Source organism: Podarcis pityusensis (assembly GCF_964106645.2).
Source record: "Podarcis pityusensis genome assembly, chromosome: Z".
Classification (NCBI taxonomy): domain Eukaryota; kingdom Metazoa; phylum Chordata; class Lepidosauria; order Squamata; family Lacertidae; genus Podarcis; species Podarcis pityusensis.
This window is the reverse complement of record NC_138044.1, coordinates 43,063,135-43,083,761: the sequence shown is the minus strand read 5'-3', so window position 1 is coordinate 43,083,761 and position 20,627 is coordinate 43,063,135. Positions and strand designations below refer to the sequence as shown.

Genomic DNA, 20,627 nt, shown 5'->3' with positions numbered 1-20,627 from the left:
CAGACATTTTGGCCAAGAGATTGAAAAAAATATTGATGAAAGAGATTCATAAAGACCAAGCGGGCTTTCTCCCGGGAAGACACCTGTCTGATAATTTGAGGAATATAATTGATATTTTGGAAAAATTAGAAGTGAATATAAACACCAAAGCAGTATTGATATTCGTTGACGCGGAGAAAGCTTTTGATAATATCTCTTGGAGTTTTATGAAGAAGAATCTGCATGGGATGGGGGTAGGCCAAGGTTTTGAAAATGGTATAGGTGCAATATACTCTGAACAAAAGGCTAAATTAATTGTAAATAATGTGGTTACGGAAGAATTTAAGATAGAAATAGGGACACAACAGGGGTGCCCAATTTCCCCACTGCTTTTTATATCGGTCCTGGAGGTTTTGCTAAATATGATTAGAAAGGACCGGTTGGTTAAGGGCATACAGGTCGGAGCTAAACAGTACAAATTGAGAGCATTTGCAGATGACCTAGTATTGACGTTACAGGAGCCAGAATCTAGTACTAAAAGAGTTTTAGAATTAATTCAGGAATTTGGTCAGGTGGCAGGTTTTAAATTGAACAAGTTAAAAACTAAGGTTTTAGAGAAAAACTTAACACCGATTGAGAGAGGTTTCAGAATGAGACAGGATTGAATGTGGTAAAGAAAGTGAAATACTTGGGGATTAATATGACAGCCAAAAATGGGAACTTATTTAAAGATAATTACGAAAAATGTTGGACGGAAGTGAAAAAAGATTTAGAAATTTGGTCAAATTTGAAAAAATCTGAATCTCAGAAGCCAGAACAACAAGAGGGATCGCTGCGTAGCGATCCCTCTTGCTGTTCTGGCTTCTGGGATAGCTGTGCAGCCTGCATTTGCTCCATAACACGCACACACAATTCCCTTTACTTTTTAGAAGGGAAAAAGTGAGTCTTATAGAGCAAAAAATACGGTAACTACCTGCTCCTGTGTGTGACTTCTACTCTTAACAAGTAGCGCAGCATCAGAGAACATAATTGCAGTGTAGTTCATCCTTCTCCAAAATAGTTGGAATGGGAAGCCAAAATCACTGGCTGCAAAGCATGTTGCGACTTTATGACAGTGGGACTTGACAGCACCCCCACACAGAGACACACAGAAGCACAACACTGTTGGATTTCAGCTATGCCATGTGCTTTGTGACATCACAGTGAATGTATGGTTGGAATCTCAACCTCAGCTCATTGATCTGAGAATACATAGCAGTAAACGTTCTCAAAGGTGCTGTAATCCATATTAAGAAGCAGGTTCACCATCTGCTCTCACCCACTTCAGTGTATTTTGAACTATGTGACTCCTGCAGTGTCTCAAGAGGAGCACTTTGTGGTCTCCTTGGGCTTGACTCAAAGTAGACAGGAGCAAAATGGGTAAGAGGAGCCTACTGTTTCTTGAAAGGCGCAAGAAGAAAGAGCTTTACCCAGTAAGTTCAACCCATCAGTTTTGATTCATTCAGATGAAAGATAAAGAATTGTGTTGGGCATCAGGCTAAAAGTTGTAAATGAGGGGCCAGCAGCTAGAACATCTGGACCAAATGCACCCCATGGATGTTCTGTCATCTTCTTAGCAGTTTCCAAACCCATAAGCAAAAGGTAAAAGTAAAAGGGAGGTGCAGTTGGGCATGAAGTATGGCAGCTGGACTTGACAGGTAGTAAGTTGTGAGGGTGAGTTAAGGTCTTAATCCTCCACCAACTCACACGGCCACATTCCATTGGCAAACTGGTCGTGTTATTTAACATGGAGGTATAGACCCAAATGGCTTTTCCTTCTGATTATGGCTTCATTCACATGGGAGCTTATTCTGTTTCACCGACATTCCCCTAACTATTAATTTCTGTGTTGTATTTGGGTTTTCACATGACATAAAAGTCACTTCTGGAAACCTAATGGAATACAGTGGAAGCTTTGAGCTCATTTTTGTGTTAACTGGTTCCAAATATAATCCACTTGGAATCCCATTGAAACAGAAAACAGAATTTGGGCCAGTATACCGGTTCTTAACTGCTGTATTCATGGGTGAATCATGGGCGAGGAGTGCCATCAGCTTCGACTGGTGGCCCAACTGTGTCCCTATCTGGACAGGGATAGCCTAATTTCTGTTGTCTGTGGTCTGGTAACATCTAGGTTATATTCAGTTCTATTTTTCTAGAAAAAAAGAGGTTCCAGAATACACCACGAACACCTCCTTTGTTCTCCTATAATGGCAATGGTGCCCATCTGAGAGGTTCTAACTTTGAGGTAGACAACACAAATTAGGCTATCTCTGTTGAGATAGGGACACAGTTGGGCCACCAGTTGAAGCTAATGGAAGGCACTCACTCCACGACAATGAGGCAACCTGAGCCTCAGGTGACAGCAAAGGAACCAGACAAACCCCCAAGCTACTTATCCACTCCACTTACACTTTCTCAGAACCAGCCCCACCATGAAGCAGAATGAGGCAGCAGCCTAAGGCAGCAAAAATTGCTTGAGGACAGAGCTGTGTGCATCATACAGCCTCCCCTATGTCCCCCTTGCAAGTCTGCTGCTCTCAGGTGCACTGCCCTGTTATCAGTTGTGGAAAGGTCACAGCTCAGTGATGGACATGCAGAAGACCCCTGCCTGAAACCATGGTATACTCCTGCCAGTCAGTGCAGAGAATACTGGTGGATCTGGCCAAGTAGAAGGCAGCTTCCTGTGTTCCTAAAACATTCCACTAAGGTCCATTTTGATGGATTTGCTCAAGCAGATATTTTGGTGCAAATGTTTAGGACTTGGCTGCCAATATGCAATTTAAAGTCAATTCACACAAATCATTTAATGATAAAGCAAGAAGCTTTTGGTGTGTAGTAACTGGAATCTTAAAATCAAGTTTCTCATTTGTTTTATTTCCTAAACAAAGGATCTCTCTCAGACTTGTCAACACAACCATTCTGTTTTAAAGTGCTGATTTACAACTAACAGCCAATGTATCCCATTTGTTACATCTCTGTGCTACCTAGAAGGACAGACTATAATTATGTACATTGATTTGAGCAATTATAGAGCTTGATTTTTATTAATCTACTTTTTAACCTACTAGAAAATAGTAAATGGTATATTGCTTATTTACTATATAATTATGTTTTTAGTAATGATTTATGTCAGACTGGATTAGATTGGTGGGATTTAATTAAACACGTAAAGCAGCAATAAAAGTGGGGTTTTTTTAATTAAAACAAAGCTCCTGTTACAATATTCTGGTTGCATAAATTTCTCTTATTAAAATGTCTCCCACACATGTAGCCCTGCTTGCCATAGATAGATAGAACAGTTTAAACTACTGTAGTTATGATGGTATTTTGCCTATGAAAACGTGGTGAAGTACATTCTATCTAGGAAGAAGGCTCTGGGTTCAACTCAGGAAGTTGCCTTATGCCAGTTTGGATTGTTAGCCCATCCAGCCCAGAAATGTCTATTCAGTCTGGTACCAGCTCTCCAAGGTTTCAGGCCTTCCCTTCACCTGCAACCTACCCTTCTAGAAATGTAAACTTTCTGGAAATTACTTTGCAGGGAAAAGCAGACAGAAATGTGTTGATGTTTTTTTTCCACCTGTGAATTGTTTTATTAGACAATTTATGTAAGCAAGAAAGTCTGACTATAGCACCATGTTGACTCTATGATTTAGATTTTCGCACCTGCCAATAGGGCTGGCGATATTGATATATCGTCCAAAACTGGTTTGAAATCTGTATCAGTTTCATAATTTTTGACCTGGCAATATATTGAGAATCATGGTATGCGTATTGTGTGTGGCGTGCAAAAATCACAATGTAAGAAAAACTGTGAAGCCAGCCAATGCCTCTACATAGCTCCATTCTTACATCAGACATTGTGATATATCAGTATATCACAATGTTTAGCTGGTTGATATATCGCGATGCTGAAAATCAGATATCGCCCAGCTCTATCTGCCAGAATTGGGTCTAAACTAAGCTAACATTACAGTGAAGACTAAATGCAGTCTAGTCAAACTGCAAAAACAACTGGGGGGGGGGAATAGTTGTTTACGAGCAATGTGTTGATTTGTATTTACAACAGGGTTTTTTTTGAAACAAGTTTAAAGACAGTTGCGGTAAAACTGAAAACCTGGCACAAACCTTTGCAGGTGGTACAGGGACCTCTAGTCCTGGAGATAGGAATGTCTGGATCCGGTGGCCCACCTGAATAACTGGCAGTTGGGTATTATGAGTCTGGGCAAGGCTTTCCACTTAAAACTGATAAGAACAATGTCTCGGTACGAAGAAGAATAACAGCTTCTCTCTCTTTTTAAAATTCTAGTCACTATGAACAAGATCGGAACGCACTAAAGAGGAAAGAATGGGAACGGAGAAATCAAGAGGTCCAGCAGGATGAAGACTTCTTTACATCTGGCTTTAACCTCTTTGGAGAACCCTACAAGGTAAACAAACAACTGAACCTGTATTCAACATTCATTTCATTTGAAACCGCGCTCCCCACCCTCCGCAATTTCACCAAACATTAATCACACGTTAGTCCCTCAGAGAGGATAGCAGCACTGAGGGCATCCTCTCGGTTTCATGCACTGCAAAAGATGCTTCCATAGAAGCGCATTGACTGGTTTAATTATCTGTGGCAATTGGGGGTCCTCTGGGCTGCCACTGGGTTCTTCTGCATGAGAGCCAGCCAGTGGCTGAAGTACCCTAGTCTGCAAAGGGTTGTTACAATAGCAAGAATGATTAGCACTGAAACAATTCAGTGGCAGTTCCCACTATGGAGATTTCTTGAATATGATATCACTGCAAGACAGCCGTGCGAGTTGACCGTCAAGGCCCTGCTTTCGCTCAGGTGTTCAACCTGTGACTGGGCTGTGCCATTTCAGGTTGTGTGTTGGGGGCTAAGGCTTGCGTAGATAAATGTTCCTTCTCTCAGAATACAGAAAACTTTTTCTTCTGTATGAAAAGGTATAGCCCAGAAATGGGTTTACTTGTGATATCTACAAAATACACAGACATGCCAGAAGCCTTTGTTCTCCCTGATGCATATTTTTGGAATTCTGCAGTCAGGAAAGGAGGGGTTTATATTTTCTATTTTTCCAGTTAAAACAAAAAAAACTACCCCACCACAAACTACATTTAAATAAGACTCCCAGAAGGCACCTGAAATAATTTATTTATTTGTTTCCCCCCTATCTTTGCTGAATTTTACAAGGTTTTTTAAAATAATAATAATGTTTTTATTATTATCACTTTTCATTAAAGACTGAGGATGATGGTTCTTTGAATTTATATCTTACTTTCCCCTCTCCCCTCAAACCTTTCACAGGAATATAAATATCATATAAAGGGAAGTGTGTTGCTCATTAATTGCTGTTGTGAATGTATATCCCAGTATCCGGAACTCTTGCCAGAACCCATAGCAAAATCCAAGAAATATAAAACTAGCAGAACAATAATGAGCAATACTGAGAGAATCTCTGTGAAAACAAGCTCCTTAGCCCATGCAAGTAAACTCTGAATTGGATCCTACCAAAATCATCCTCCCCTGGACCTGCTCAGTTTTCTTGCTCATTAGTAAATTATGCAGGCTCCTTAGCATAAAGATCTTAGCTAAAAGAGGCTGTTCTGTCACATACCATTTCACCAATGCTTATTTCCCCTCTTCCCAGGGTCCCATTGCTGTTTTGGCAGCTTCTTCTTCTTCTTCTTCTTCTTCTTCTATTTGCCACTTAAGGAAATGTTCCCATTCATGTAATCTCAAGTCCTCACCCGCATCATATAGCAAGATCTCATCTTGTCACGAAATGGTGTATCATCATTATGTTTGCTAGATGATCCCTGATTGGTTCATATCACTCGTCAGGCTAATCCAGGTGAAAGCAATTGTATCAAGGGAAATAGTGTTAAAGCAGTAACCACCAGGCAAAACAATGGAACTGGACAGGACTGGCAGGGCTGGAGGTGGGGAGGAGAGAATGTGAATCTGTTCACGCAGCCTAAGCGGCTTTATGCAGGAATGACAACCCACTAGTATCAATCTGAATTTTTTTACTGGAAAACACTTGGCATATCCTGCCACCTCCACCACTTCCAAACTGGCACACAATCCCTAGATGGTTAAGAAAGTATACACCTAATGCGGAAAAACAATTCTTCCTGAAGCAAAGGGGGAAACTCTCTCTCTCTCTTTTACCGTCATAACTATCCAAAGCTGTCTTTTGGGAGAATGGTTGAAAATGTACAGCATATCAGCAGGGTAGCAGAGCCTCTTCTGAAAATCCTCCAAGGGACTTCCTTGCCTGTGATTTTCATCACCAAGGGATGTTCCCCATTTGACTGTCTCTGCTGCTTTGATGATCACCCAAAAGCATTCCCTGAAGAATTCAGCTGGATTGAAATGCACAGATTCCTTTTTTCCTTTCCATCAATGACAGTCTTTGGCAAATACCACCTAGGGTTCGTATAACAAACAGATAATGTGGAAGATGAAACCTTTCAAGTCTTCTCTGCGGAATAAGCCTAGATCTGAAGGCATGATTGTCCGAGGTCATGAGTGCAAATCACACAAGTGAATTCGAGGCAGAATTAATTGTTATTTTCTGTCATCATTATTTTTAGTCACTAAGCATTATGTAAACAATTATGCTATTTTCTGCATTGTTTTTGGTGTTTCCCTTCCACTGAAATTCACGGAAAGTAATTATGTAATTAATTACATTAGTTCCAGCCACAGTTCATAGCAAATTGAATAGTGTAAGACTCCGAACTGTAGCAACACAGAAACACTGCTGATTGCAATGAACACAAAATGGGACAGAAGTCATTGTCTCCTTGCATCCCTAGCTCTTCTGTTGAGATATGACCCCTGTCCCTTAAATAAAAATGAATAAAATGAATAAATAAATTATTAAAGTTGTATACTAGCCTTCATTTGTAGATCTCAGGGCAGTTCACAGCATAAATTAGGATACCTTTTGATCCTTTCAGTGTCCACATTAATTGGATCTTCACTTCTGATTGTCTTTGCTCTCATTCATAATGTCCCTGTTGTTCCACAAAGCTTTGCTAGTTTATGTAAATCTTAATTTGGCAATGATGGGAGAAACCCTGTGACTTGATGATGCCCACTTATCCAAACTCAATTATCCAAGTTCTCTGAAATTTCATCAAGACAGCTGTTTATATTCTGCTGCTTCTTTTGCCACATCTCACATCCATTGTTTGCTTCCTGCATCCACATAAAACCTGCTGCAAGTTTTGGATTATCCACCCTTCACATAGGTGGTTGTCTCCTTGGTCTTTTGAGATTGTAGGGCCTCCATACTGACACTGTTTTATTCCTTTGACCTGAAGCACCGCTTGCTGCAAGTCCTGCATTTGTCCATTTTAACTTCATGGCCTTTTCTACTACAACCATAACTTTCTATCTTTGTTACATCCAGTTGTTAGTTTTTATTTCTCAGAACATTGCTCATTCTAGAGCATGTGGTGTTATTCTGGAGGTGTTCATACTTCTCTGTGTCATGGGCTGGATCTAGACACATCAAAGAAGTGTTTCAGCTAAACATGTTGTAAATTTAAACAGAGAAACAGGTAGAGAAAAATTGGGTTCCACAGTGCCATCGGTGTCACAATGTTATATCGCATATACAACGCATATAAATTGCTTTTCCTTTACCAATCTAGCTGAAGTCCATGGACTGTTTTTCTCCACTAATACACATCACAGGTAATATGCACAGGTAATTGGCCCAGTATACCTGAAGGAGCGTCTCCACCCCCATCGTTCAGCCTGGACACTGAGGTCCAGCACCGAGGGCCTTCTGGTGGTTCCCTCACTGCGAGAAGTGAGGTTACAGGGAACCAGGCAAAGGGCCTTCTTGGCAGTGGTGCCCACCCTGTGGAACGCCCTCCCATCAGATGTCAAAGAAATAAACAACTCTCTGACTTTCAGAAGTTTTTTAGGGAAGTTTTTAGTGTCTAATGTTTTATTGTGTTTTTAATATTCTGTTGGGAGCCACCCAGAGTGGCTGGGGGGCCTGGCCAGATGAGCGGAGTATAAGTAATAAATTATTATTATTATTATTATTATTATTATTATTATTATTACTATTAAACACTTTAGCCTTCAAGTCGAAGGAAATATTTCTATTTTTCATCTTAAAGCTGCATTTTCCAAAGGCTGCCCAGGATTGTTTTATTTTCCTCCCTATTTCGTTTGGTTTTCTGCTCTCAATATGATTTTTTTAATCCTAAATTAATGTTTTCTTCAATGTGCTTTGTTTCTTTGTTTTAAAATAGTATATCATTCTCTTCTTCAAACATTATTTTAATCTTGGCTAGATTCACCTTCATACCTTTTTTATTCTTCACTGTGTTCTTCCAGCATTTCTTGTAGTATTATTTTTTTACTTTCGACTGTTATGGCTATATCATCTGCATATTGTATGTGATTTAATATCTTCCATTGATTCCTTTTTCTAACCACCTCAGCTTTTTAAATACACCTTCCAAGTTGACTGTAGGTGATTAGCTATCTCCTTGTCTTACGCCTCTTTTTAAGGGTCTTGGACTGGTTTTATGTGGTTACCCCAAGCGAATGGTCTCTTACTCACTTTTGGTTGTCACAGTGTCCTTCAGCTCCATTGAAGAAATTCAGCTAAAACCCTTTCATGCGGACATTTGTCACTGATGTGGAATAGTTCAAACTGAGAAATTGAACCCAGTTGCTTCAGTGCAAAGTGAGCTTTATGGGGCACTGAGATGATAAGAGAATAAAGAAAGGGGAGTCAGGTCTAAAGAATGGAAACAATAAACAAGAGGAAATCTACCCAAAAGGGAAAGGTGAATCTTTTTGTAGGAAATAATTTATGTAGATAGCAGTATATTTCTGTAGAGAAGAGTGATACAGAACTCTAACCTTAATGATTAGAATCACCTGCATCTCAGCACATTAATGGGCCAGTAGGACCTTTAACATGGTCTTTTAAGCCAGTTGGCTTGAAAGAGAGCCCCAGATGGTGTGGAACATGGCCAGCTGGTTGTGGAAAGAATTATGTGGAACTGGTTTTTTTAAGGCATTTTTTCCAGCACTTGCTAAAACCAGAGCTCATCTCCTTGTCTGCAGAAGTCTCTACTTCTGAAAAACTCAAAGAAACAAGTAACTGTAGCTTGCAAATTGTGTCTTGATGTCCAGTGCCTGGGACATGAACAACTACAGCCAGATGTCACTTTACTCTAGGAAAAGTGAAATGTTACTTGATTAAACACTTTTTTTAAAAAAAGCAGGGAGGATCACATTTTGCTATTCATCAAGGACTTTGAATGAGTGTGAAGAATTATACCAGTGAGTCAAACCAGACATGGAGTTTATGTCTTAGTATACTCCCCTTCATTAGAGGTTTTTAAGCAGCGGTTGGATGGCCATCTATCACGTATGCTCTAGTTGAGATTCCTGCATTGCAGGGGGTTGGACCTTGGGGTACCTTTCAGCTCTACAATTCTATGATTCCCTAAGTCTTCAGAAAAAACTGCATAGGTGAAATGGGTTTTTAACTAGTTCTTCACGAGAGAGAGAGAGAGAGAGAGAGAGAGAGAGAGAGAGAGAAAGAAAGTAAGTTTAGGAGAAAGCTTACTATAGAGTCAGACAACTTGGATCCATGCAGTACCTGATCAAATGTTTATCCCAGACACCTGTAACTGGGTGATGACTATGCCCTGAATGATAGAGATCAGCCTTCCAAACAACATAGAAAATATATTAGCTCCTTATAATTCTTTCTGGCCAAGCTGATGCCTGCATACACTTAAGGGATCTCATAGGAACATATGAAGTTACCTTAATACTGATTAATACCAAGTTCAATCCTCAGCATCTCCAGGTATGGGTGGGAGAGATCCCTGCCTGAAACCCTGGAGAATGACTGCCAGTCAGCTAGATGGACCAAGGGTCTCAGTCAGTATAAAGCAGCCTCTGATGTTGATACTGAACTGTTACCAGGCAACCAGATATTCCCATTTCCTCACCTTTCCAGAAGTGAAAATCCGCAAAGTGTAACCAGACCCTTAAGACGAGAATTGTCTAAGTGGCAGCGGCCCAGCTCCCCACCCCTTACACAAATGCTGCCTCAGCAATACTGCAGGGAGGATATGAGAGGAGGAGAACAAGCAAGCAAGTGTTCACCATTTGCATCGTAATTCCTCCCGGTCCCTTAAGCACAATGGAATCTCCTTGTTTAAAAAATTGGGGGGGCTGAGCCTAGGCTAGCTTTGGCTGCTGCCCAAACAAGTTCATTGTGCAGCTTCGGTTGAAGCAGGCGGGTCAGGCACAAAGAGCTTATTCTTAGCTTAAATGGAATGCACTTTTTTGCCACTCAAAATTACCAATTTAAGAGTGGGTTTTCAGTTTTGGTGTGTGTGCTTTAAAAAACCCAAAACTGTTTCTTGTATACAGTGTAATTCTTAGCTTTACATAATTGATGAGCTTTCTAAATATTTACTTCAGTGCACAGCTCCTTGAATAGAAGCCCTCGGAGGAAAACCAGAAGGGGGGAAATGCATTCTTCCTATTCCCCCCACCCTTTCCTCATAATCTTATACTCCAGTGTTATGATCAGGGGTGTTGCAAACTACTTAACGGATTTGGGACACAGGTGCATGAGTGTGCATTTGCATAAAATTTGCATTGCCTGATTTGTATGGATGGGTGCTTCTGGGGAATTAAGACGGGGTGGCTGGGGTCTCCTCCATACTGTGCATTGCAGACTAACCCTATGAGCAAGGTTTCTTTGAAAAACAATGTTGAGAAAAGGTGGGAAAGGGCAAAAGAGTTTGGGGCCACCTCAATAGATTTGGGGTTCAGACCTAAGGACTACGATCTGAAAACACTCCACGTTGTGGTAATCACTGGGGATACTCTTCTGATTGCTTTCCTCCATGAAATACCATAGCTTTTTATTCCACAAATGTTCTGGTTTATTATTGTTCCACGTTTGATGTGCTGTAGGCCTTCCACACACAGCAATAATGTGGTAGCATTGGGGAAGTGTCGCAGAGCAACTAATATGGCAAAATAAACCCACCACTAATGCACTTTTGTTGTGTCACGGACATGTGCCAGAATATACTTTGAGAAATACACCCGTCCAGAGAGACCAATTTTCCATTTCATTTTGCAGCAGAGATAAAAAGTAACTACTGAATACCTTTAGATATACCTTTTTCTGTTACAGTTGCATTGATAGAACCATGGGTGCTGATTATGCCTCCTCCAGTTCCACTTTTAAGTATCACAAATAATCAAAATGGAGAGGAAACAGGGATGAAAATATAACAGCATTTGTCATTCCCAAAGGAGCAATGGCACTGCTGGAACCCACCCCAATTTAAAACTAGAGACACACTTCACTCTTAATCTCAGCAAACTACATTCTTTCTCCAGTCATTTCCTGGATTTGCATCCTCCTGTGGAATAAAATAGTTAATATTACCCCTACTTAAAAACAAGCACATCACTCATAGCCTCAAAAAATATATATTTAGTTCAGGGGAATTTGTGTAATCATTAAGTTTCTTCAAGCCAATTCACACTTGGCTACCCTTCCCCTTTCCTTTAGAGGTAGACTCAAGTTACCCCTAGTAAATTACCTCTCTAAAAAAAAATATTTCTAGCTACTGCTCAGATGTAACTTTGGCCCATAAAATGAGCAATAATCTGTGTACAAATTCCTGTTCATATAAATGGATTCTTTGGGGTGAGAAAGAGGAAAGAGTCTGGAAAACAGAGTAGAAAAGCACTGGAGATGAAAACATAATAATGTCAAAAATGAGTCAGGATTTGCTTAATAACTGCTGCACAGAAAATAACTGTGAATCATAGATTTGCAAAACAGACTCTAAACGGTTCTAGAAAACAGAACAGAGGACTTCCAAATCTAGCTGGCAACAATTTATATAGATACATATCCCTTTTATAATAGATCTTAAGCAATCTTTAGAAGAAAGTTGTTTAGGGGTACTCTAATAATAATAATAATAATAATAATAATAATAATAATAATAAATTTTATTTATATCCCACCCTCCCCAGCCGAAGCCGGGCTCAGGGCGGCTAACAACAATCAAATAATCAAACAATCAAATAATCCAACATTCTAAAAACATTTCATTATAAAAATTAATTAAAATCAAATTAATGGCAACCGTTAAGCAAAATTCTGTGCAGGTTGCCAGAGGAGGGAGTCAGGCCTACTCATATTGAAATACTGCCCAAACTTAGTTTCACAAAATGTTTAGGGGTATGTGTACCCCTGCGTACCCCCAGAAAAAAGCACTGAGCAGAACAATAATATTAAGAAAATCTTTCTAGAGTTTTCTGCCTCACAATGTAATACGACAAGTTAGGCCAGAGCTTTTCAAACTTTCCACGTTGGTGAAACACTTTTTAGACATGCATCATTTCGTAACACATTGATTCAGTTTGACTAGCAAACTGGAGGTTAAACTAACCCCTTTCTAGCCCTGGAAGGAGCACGGGAAGACTGCTGCTGACACACTAACACCGTTGGGAAATATCTGAGTTAGACTATGCTCACACTAGCAGCCTGAAGTTCATTTCCCCTGCGCTGCATTTCCCAGTCACTTTCTCCCACCACTGTTCACACCAAAGCAGAGGCAGGGGGATGCCTTCGCCTGACGATTTCTTCCCCTGTGGTATGTGGGCGCACTGCCAACCATGCATGCACAAAAGCCGCCCGAACTTGTTCAGAGCGCGACAGAACTGTGGCTTCTGTTTTCAAACCGGATGGAACCTGGTTTCAGGAGAAACAGATCCAAAGAGGAGTATTTCCCTTAAGGCTGCGGGACACAGATGGATTGTGGCTAACGTCGTGTGAACCTGGCTTAGATAAAACAGCGGCGGGAGCACGCTGGAGTAAATGGTAATGTGTACAAACCCTTAGATAGCTATAAGTTATAACCATCACCATCTAACATAGTAGACTGCCTGGGGGTCCTGTTTGCCATTGCTGCCAGCCTTTCTACGCGCTTCCTTTTTCTTCTCCATTGGGGTACCCAGTGTGAAGCCCCTCCAGATGCTGTGCTCTACAACACCCACCAGTCCCAACCAGCATGGCCAATGGTTAAGGATGGTGGGCATTGTAGTTCTGGAGGCCGTTACATTGGCTACCCCTGCTCTAGGCTGGCAGCTCAAGGGTCAAAGGCCGGACTTGCCTTTGAGGACTCCAGCTGCTGTTTGTGGGGGATACTACAAACAGAGCAGGCACTAACCACTTCTTGTACCTTTCTCTCTCAACTTGAAATGTCACATGCAGCCCAAGCCAATGGGTATGAACTCTATTGACTGCTTATATCCGCATGTGGCTAGGGGTGCCTACCTCACACACTAAGCAGGGACAAAACAAATGCTAAAAACTTTCTTTCCACACCTCAACAAGAGAGATGTTGAGTTCCTTCTTGTACGCTAAGGATTTTCGCTTGCCCTTCCCAGTTGCTAAGCTATAGGTTCTGATGATTCTGCGATTCTGTGCACTAACAATGGCAATCAAGAGATCTGTAATAATGAAAAGATACATAATCAGAGCATGTAATCCCCATAGGAAACATTGCCAGCAGTAAAAGCCAACAGTAAAAGCATGGGATATGAAAGTGAAAACTCACAATGGTGGCAAAAATTAACTGAATTGGTCAGAATGATGGGGAAAAGAGTAAAACAAAAACAAAAAACCCAGAAGAATTTGGAAGCTTATCGTCTCATTTTATTGAACAGAATTACAAGATGCAATCATTTAACATTTTCTTGCAGCAGAAATGCAACGTAACTATGTTGGAAGAGTATTAGTGATCTATAGCACTGGCTATTGTAATAGATGCTTATAAATGTGGAACCTGTAGTCCATAATTAGGACACTTTCTATCTGAAGAGCAGGTTTATGCAGATTTTTTTTTTTAAATATATGTTGTCTATGTTTTGGGGGGGTGTATGAATGAATGTAGACTTTCTCGGTGCAAAATTGGCACACAAGCTCATAATATTTTCAATTTAAATTCAATGCTGAGGAAATTTTTTGAGGCAACAGAGCTTTCCTGAGAATGCATCCAAGGATTTTGAGCCGAGAAAAGTCGTATTCTGAGTCCATTGTTTTTTGTCTTCAACAGCACCGCTACTTACCCCTGCTGCTTCTTGCAATCCTAACACTGCTTTCCTAGGCATAGATTCCACTGAGTCCAGTAAGATGTCCAAGTAAATGTTATTAAGATTGCAGCCATGCTGAATAGTGAAATCACTGAGGTATATTCATGTTGTCATTGTTTCCCTTCTTGTATTTCAGACTAACAAAGGTGACGCTCTAGCCAACCGTGTCCAGAATACATTGGGGAACTACGATGAGATGAAGGACTTTCTGACCAACCATTCCAACCAGAGCCACCTTGTAGGAATCCCACAGAATTCTGTGCCACAAACTCCAGTAGATAAAAATGAACAGACCTTTTTCCCAGAACAAAGGAACCGGATGGTCCCGCCCCACCAAATCACGGGGCACTCCTCAGCTTCAATGCCACCCCCTGCGGCTATATCTTCCAGTTCAAGTTTAGTGCACAGTCACCAGAGCAGCAGGAAATCCAGGACTGACTGGTCCCGTGTCAGCCACAACTCAAACGGTGGTCAGCCAAGTCAGTCCGGGAGTGCGCAAAGTCGGACAAAGCACAGCTCATCCCACGAACCTCCACAAGGCAGGTATGATGACCGCTATGCTTGCCAAAGCGAGCAGCATAAACCTGGAGGAGGTGATGAAGCCAACGCAACGCCATCCTCGTCACACTCAAGGAGGCATACCCATTCAAAATCAGGAGTGGCAGAACACTCTTACAAAGAAAGTAGCCACTCAAAGTCTCCAGTGGATCTCGAGTTTCTGGGCCATGGGCCTGGATCTCCGCTCCCATCTACATCCTTGTTGTCAGGAAATAGTGGTCTTTCGACTCAAAATTTCCTGCCGGGCCTCCACTGTAAGGGCAGCATGACTCAGCAAAAGCCCACCGCTTACGTTAGGCCAATGGATGGTCAAGACCAGGTTCCCAACGACTCACCGGAACTGAAGATGCCAATAGAAATTGAAGGCGTTTATGGAAACCAACCCTTTGGGATTCCACTGGAAGGAAAGACCACTGGACCCAGCTCAAAGAATAAACTACCAAAGCTTAACATTCCTCAAGCTAGTGAAGTAAGTCTTATTTATCTGTTCAGTTGTTTACTTACCTCTTTTGCCTCCAGGGTTTCAGTCCACTACACTTCCTCAGTTTCCTGTTTAACTGACAGTCTCTTACCCCACATCCAGACCATACTTTTAAAGCACTATGATACCAGTTTAAACAGTAATGGATTCCCCTAAAGACTTCTGGGAGCTGATTTTTTCCCCCCAGGATGCTGAAAGATGTTAGGGGACCCCCCCCCTCCATCTCGCAGACCTACAGTTCCAAAAGTGGTTTAATTGTCAATTCCTCTTCGCAGGTTGCTCTGGAAATTATGTGTTTTCAATATCTATTCACTGCTTGGGCACTGCAGCTGAAATGAAAGCTCTTTTTGACATGCTGTTTGGGTCTCACACAGATTGTTCTGTCTATTTTTAAGATTACTAGGATGCACGTCCTGTTATGCTTATCCTGCTACCTGACCCCAAGAGTGTGGTCAACATAATCAGGTCTGTGGTTAAAAATAGGAAAGTGTCAGTGGGTTGCGGTTTTGTTGTTTGTTTTGTTATTGTCAATTTAAAATCTTCAGAAGAATTGCACAACATGGATACCTTGGGAAGTATTTATACAGCAGATAGATAGATAGATAGATAGATAGAGCCCATTTTTTGTAGTGCAAAAAATGTGGAGTGTTGGTGGAAATCTCAATAATCATTGGCTGCAATAGGTAATAGTTCTCATCTTGCCAAAACTTGGTTGTAAATATTCTGTGCATCCAGGTTCATAGAAATTAGTTACCTGGGAAAGAATGAAAACTACAGTCCTATCCACATTTACTTAGAAATAATTCCAATTGAATGGAGCTCTAATGACTATATAACATATAATGATTATAATTTAGTCCCTCTCCATGCTAAGTCACAATCCCTGTTTTGTCTCTTTTGTGGATTACTTATTTTTTTAAAAAATATTTGGGTAAGTAGGGGTGGAGCATCCCATTTTTCTTATTGCGGTGAAATGGGAAAGCCTGCCTTGCCACTGCCACCCACCTCACCACCTCTGCCACTGGTTTTTTTTGTGAGATCACACTGGTTTCCAGCTAGATCTCACATGCCCTGCAGGATCTTGCGTAAGTTTAGTAACAGCTTGCTGGAAATTGATGTGATCTCACTCAAAATCAGTGCTGATGCTGATGCCAGTTCTCTGCCAGCAGGAGAGGTGGCAGGACAGCCAGGGCACCCACAGGGGCACTGCCTTGCTTGTTTCTGCCACCTAAGACAGCTGCCTAACCCTGCCTAATGGCTACACCGGCCCTGGGGATAAGGCTTCTTAAAGAATTTATTCGTTTTCAATAACAATCTTCCAATTAATGACAAGTTAAATCAAATCAATCAAAATTACAATAATAACAATACACCAATTATGTATTCCAATTATAAAAAAATTCTTGGGACTTCCCATGTTCCAGAAGTCTGGAGATAATCATCTTCATTCATGTCTCTGCATTTTCAGTATTTTTCAAATTCAGCACTAATATTATCCATCCTTCTTCTCAGTCTAATCAGCCGTTGTTTCTGTGGCTCACATCTAGTAGCAAAGTTTTTGTGCAGTTAACCCACAAGAGGTGGGGGTTTTTTTGGGGGGGGGGTAAGGCTTCTAATGGTGCCATTCTTCAGGGATCAACTCCTTTAGATTACACTCATGGTCCCTTCAAACACTACAATCCTATGATTCTGTTTCATGTAGTCTCTAGAAGCAAGCTCCAGAGTGAGAAACATGCCTGTCTTGTATCTAGTACATGTGCATGTAAGTGCATGCACATGAAAACCAAGGCACCATACCCAGCTGTTTCTCCAAATGCAGCTGGGGCTGCATGACAGCTGAAGGCACCAAGTTGATTAGCCCTGCTTTAAATCCAGACCAAATTTCAGAAGCTAATAGGTAGCTGCTCAGCTATCCCAGTGATTAAGTTCCAGAGTCAGGGCTCAGCCTTGCCCTGGGAAGTCCTTTGCAAAATCAACATAACTCATTCAAGTTACATAACAGGACTTCCCTGTAGCGGTTGGGTTACCGTGATGTAGAACTTGACTCTCTGTAACATTGTATATGCTTAGTCTTGAATACAGGCAGCTCTCCAAAGTGCATGGTATAAATATTGTACTATTATTTTACATTTAAGAGGTGTTAAGCAAGGTGGTGTCTACCACTGCATACTTCCAAACAGATGGAAATAGCAGGACTTGCCTAGCAGAGTTCCCAAAATACCTATTTCGTGGCTGGTAATATTTTTTACACCCTGAATAAGTGATGATACATTCTTAGGGTGCTTTATTGCGAAAGGTCGGCTTCCCTTACCCACATTCAAACCCCTGCCTGCCCGCCCTTTGGAATAATTGTTTGGGGCCAATAATTTGTTTGACTTCTTTAAAGAAGGAGGGAAATCCCTTGCCATTATTTATTAACATTCCAAAGAGCAACAAAGACTGATGTGTTTTGCAGGAGAGCTTGGAATAATTTTCTGGGAACAGCATCTGAAAACCGTAAAAAGACCTATTTATATGAAGTGGAAGCTGAGGGTTCCTTGCAGATGGTGTTTTATTAGAAAAATGTATTTGTTAATAAACGTAGCTGTGTACAAGATTGCTTTACAGATGTTTCTGTTTATTTTTACCTTTGGTTAAAAATCTGCTGGAGTAGTCTGTTGCAATTTGTCACCAGTATTGTTTGGCAAGGAAATAATTGCACAGAAAGAAAATAATGAGGTTGCAAAGGCAAATAAATGTGTTCACTCTTGCTGTCTATTAAAAACAAAAACATATCCATTAACAAATTTGAAAGAGAATATTTAAGTCAGCAGTTGAAGGGGTGTGTGTTTAAAATATAGTGTAATGGGGGGGGGGGCTGCTTATGACCAAAGGCCTTGGATCCAAAGAACTGCGGGTAGAAGCCAAAAAGGTTTTAGCATTGGTTTCAGAGCATGTGTGAGAGGAAGGTTCAGTTTAGCACTAGAGCATGTGTTTTATTAAGACCAAAGTATAGAGGCAGAGCGTCAGCTCTGTATGCAGAATATCCCGGGTTCAAATCCCTGGCATTTCCAAGTAAGCACTGGGAAAGTTACCAGTCTGAAACCCTGGAGAGACCCACCCAGTCAGTGTAGACAAAACTGAGCTAGATGTACCCATGAGTCTGATGGCTTCCAACATTCATCTTGAAATCAGCCCTTTATTCAGAATCACGAGGAATGGAATCCTGCTTAATTAAGTGGGAAACCATAGCTCAGTGATAAGAGTTCTGACTTTGCATGGAGAAGGTCTCAGGTTCAATTGCCATCACCTCTGTGTTGGGACTGAAACCTGGAGAGCCTTTGTCACTCAGTGTGGACAGTACTGAACTACAAGAACCAGTGCTCTGACTTGGTATTATGCAGCTTACTGTATTCTTAAGATTTCTCACAGTGGAACATTTTGAATAGTTCTCTTATCACTAGGGATATTGGAAAATTCCAATGAAAACAGATGCAGGGGCAGAAATGACTGGTGCTCCCTTGCTCATCTCATGTCTAGAACGGAAATCAATATGAGTGAATTTGGTTTGCCGTGAGTGCTGTTGGCTGTTGCTTTCATTCTGCAAACAATGCGCAGTTGGTTATAGTTCCCAGTCCACATTTGCATTATGTTTCCTTTGCACTGAAATTAATGGGGTGGAGTAACATAATGGCAATGTCACTTATGCAATTTATGTAATTAATTATGTAAGTTACATGATTTCAGCACAGCAGACAGTGAGATGAATAAAGTAGCTTTTAGTGGAATATGAACTGCTGTGGAATGGAAACAGTGTGGCATGCAACAGATGCAGCACCGGGTGATTTAGGATGGGTTGGACAGTTCCCCTACACAGTGCCGAGCTGAGGGGATGCATCCTCCTCTTCCTCCACCTCATACCTATATTTATATAGGTACCTACTCATTTAGATAAAGGATGCGGGTGGTGCTGTGGGTTAAACCATAGAGCCTAGGACTTGCCGATCAGAAGGTTCGAATCCCCATGCCGGGGTGAGCTCCTGTTGCTCGGTCCCTGCTCCTGCCAACCTAGCAGTTCGAAAGCACGTCAAAGTGCAAGTAGATAAATAGGTACCGCTCCGGCGGGAAGGTAAACAGCCTTTCTGTGCGCTGCTCTGGTTCACCAGAAGCGGCTTAGTCATGCTGGCCACATGACCCGGATGCTGTATGCCGGCTCCCTTGGCCAATAAAGCGAGATGAGTGCCGCAACCCCAGAATCAGCCACGACTGGACCTAATGGTCAGGGGTCCCTTTACCTTTACCTTACTCATTTAGATGGGCAATTGAATTGCTGCAACTAGGACATAGCACACTTGAGAACATGTGCAGAACAGAAAGCGAAAGGGAGGGAGGGCACCAAATTTTGTCCTCACTCAGGGTGCCATATTACCAAAGTCTGCCTTCTGACAAATACAAGGTGGCACAGAAAATGATTCTGCCTTATATCCCTATATATCACTCAATGATTTGCCTAGGAAATACCTTTGGAACTTTCCATTCCTCCTTAGCTAGCCGTTCCTTGTTCTCTCTGGAAACTGTGGCAGTTTGTAGATCATTATATATCAGAAGCAATCAGGCCCCTGAAAGTGGGAAGTGAAAAGTCCCATAACGCTTCTGACACCACCCACCTAAGCCGTGAAACATGGAAAATTTCTCTTGCCATTCCTTCTGAGAAAATGTTTTGACGGGTTCAGTGTACAGTGAAATGATAAGCTTTTGTTATATGTGTTTCAAATCACCCCCTTATCACAGGATATATTGATTAGCTTAGTACTTCCTCAGCAAGCTATAAAAGAGAGAGAGAGAGAGGGAAAAGGAAGGGCCTGCACTCTTTCTGGATTAAAGAGCACAAAAAAATTGACAGGTAGATAACCATATTGATTCAGCTCGAGCGGTAAATGCAAGGAGCTTTGTATATGACTTATAAAACTTTACAAGCGCAGTAGGTTTTAGGGGTTTATATTTTTATTTCTTTTAATTGAATGGAAGGGCTAAGAAAAAGGGGGAGAATAAGGGGTGGGGGAAGAGCCCTGGGTTAACTAATTCCTCGTTTTGTGTTGATTTGCCAAATAACATTACATTATGCCCTCTGTTTGCGGGTGGATCTTTCATTCCATATTTAAGCCTCCCCTTTGCTTTTTAGAAAACTTCAGAGGAGGAAGAATAATGGACTGGAACAAGCATTAGGCTGGAAACCCCCTTTGCCTGGTTCATATTTCAAATAAAATAAAACGACCAATAAAACAAAGCCAAAAAAACCTCAGTCCCTTAGCATAGTCGTCCGTGGAGTATTACAAGGCCTGGCCATGTGGTTTACATTTGTAAATACTGTGAGAAGTATTGCTTTTGCAA

At 41.3% G+C, this 20,627-nt stretch overlaps 1 protein-coding gene across 7 annotated transcripts in view; it reads left to right on the top strand.

Moving 5' to 3' along the window:
* The window catches only part of AFF2 (ALF transcription elongation factor 2), a 396,915-nt gene that overhangs the window by 103,141 nt on the left and 273,147 nt on the right, over positions 1 to 20,627 (top strand). For 5 of the 7 annotated variants that reach the window (XM_080991062.1, XM_080991061.1, XM_080991060.1 and 2 more), the window contains exons 2-3: positions 4,328 to 4,448; positions 14,355 to 15,245. In XM_080991062.1, coding sequence (XP_080847188.1) covers positions 4,328 to 4,448; positions 14,355 to 15,245 — 1,012 coding nt within the window. Of the gene's footprint in view, positions 1 to 1,224; positions 1,452 to 4,327; positions 4,449 to 14,354; positions 15,246 to 20,627 lie in introns of those variants that run through there. The other 2 variants (XM_080991065.1, XM_080991064.1) reach the window with 2 other exon arrangements.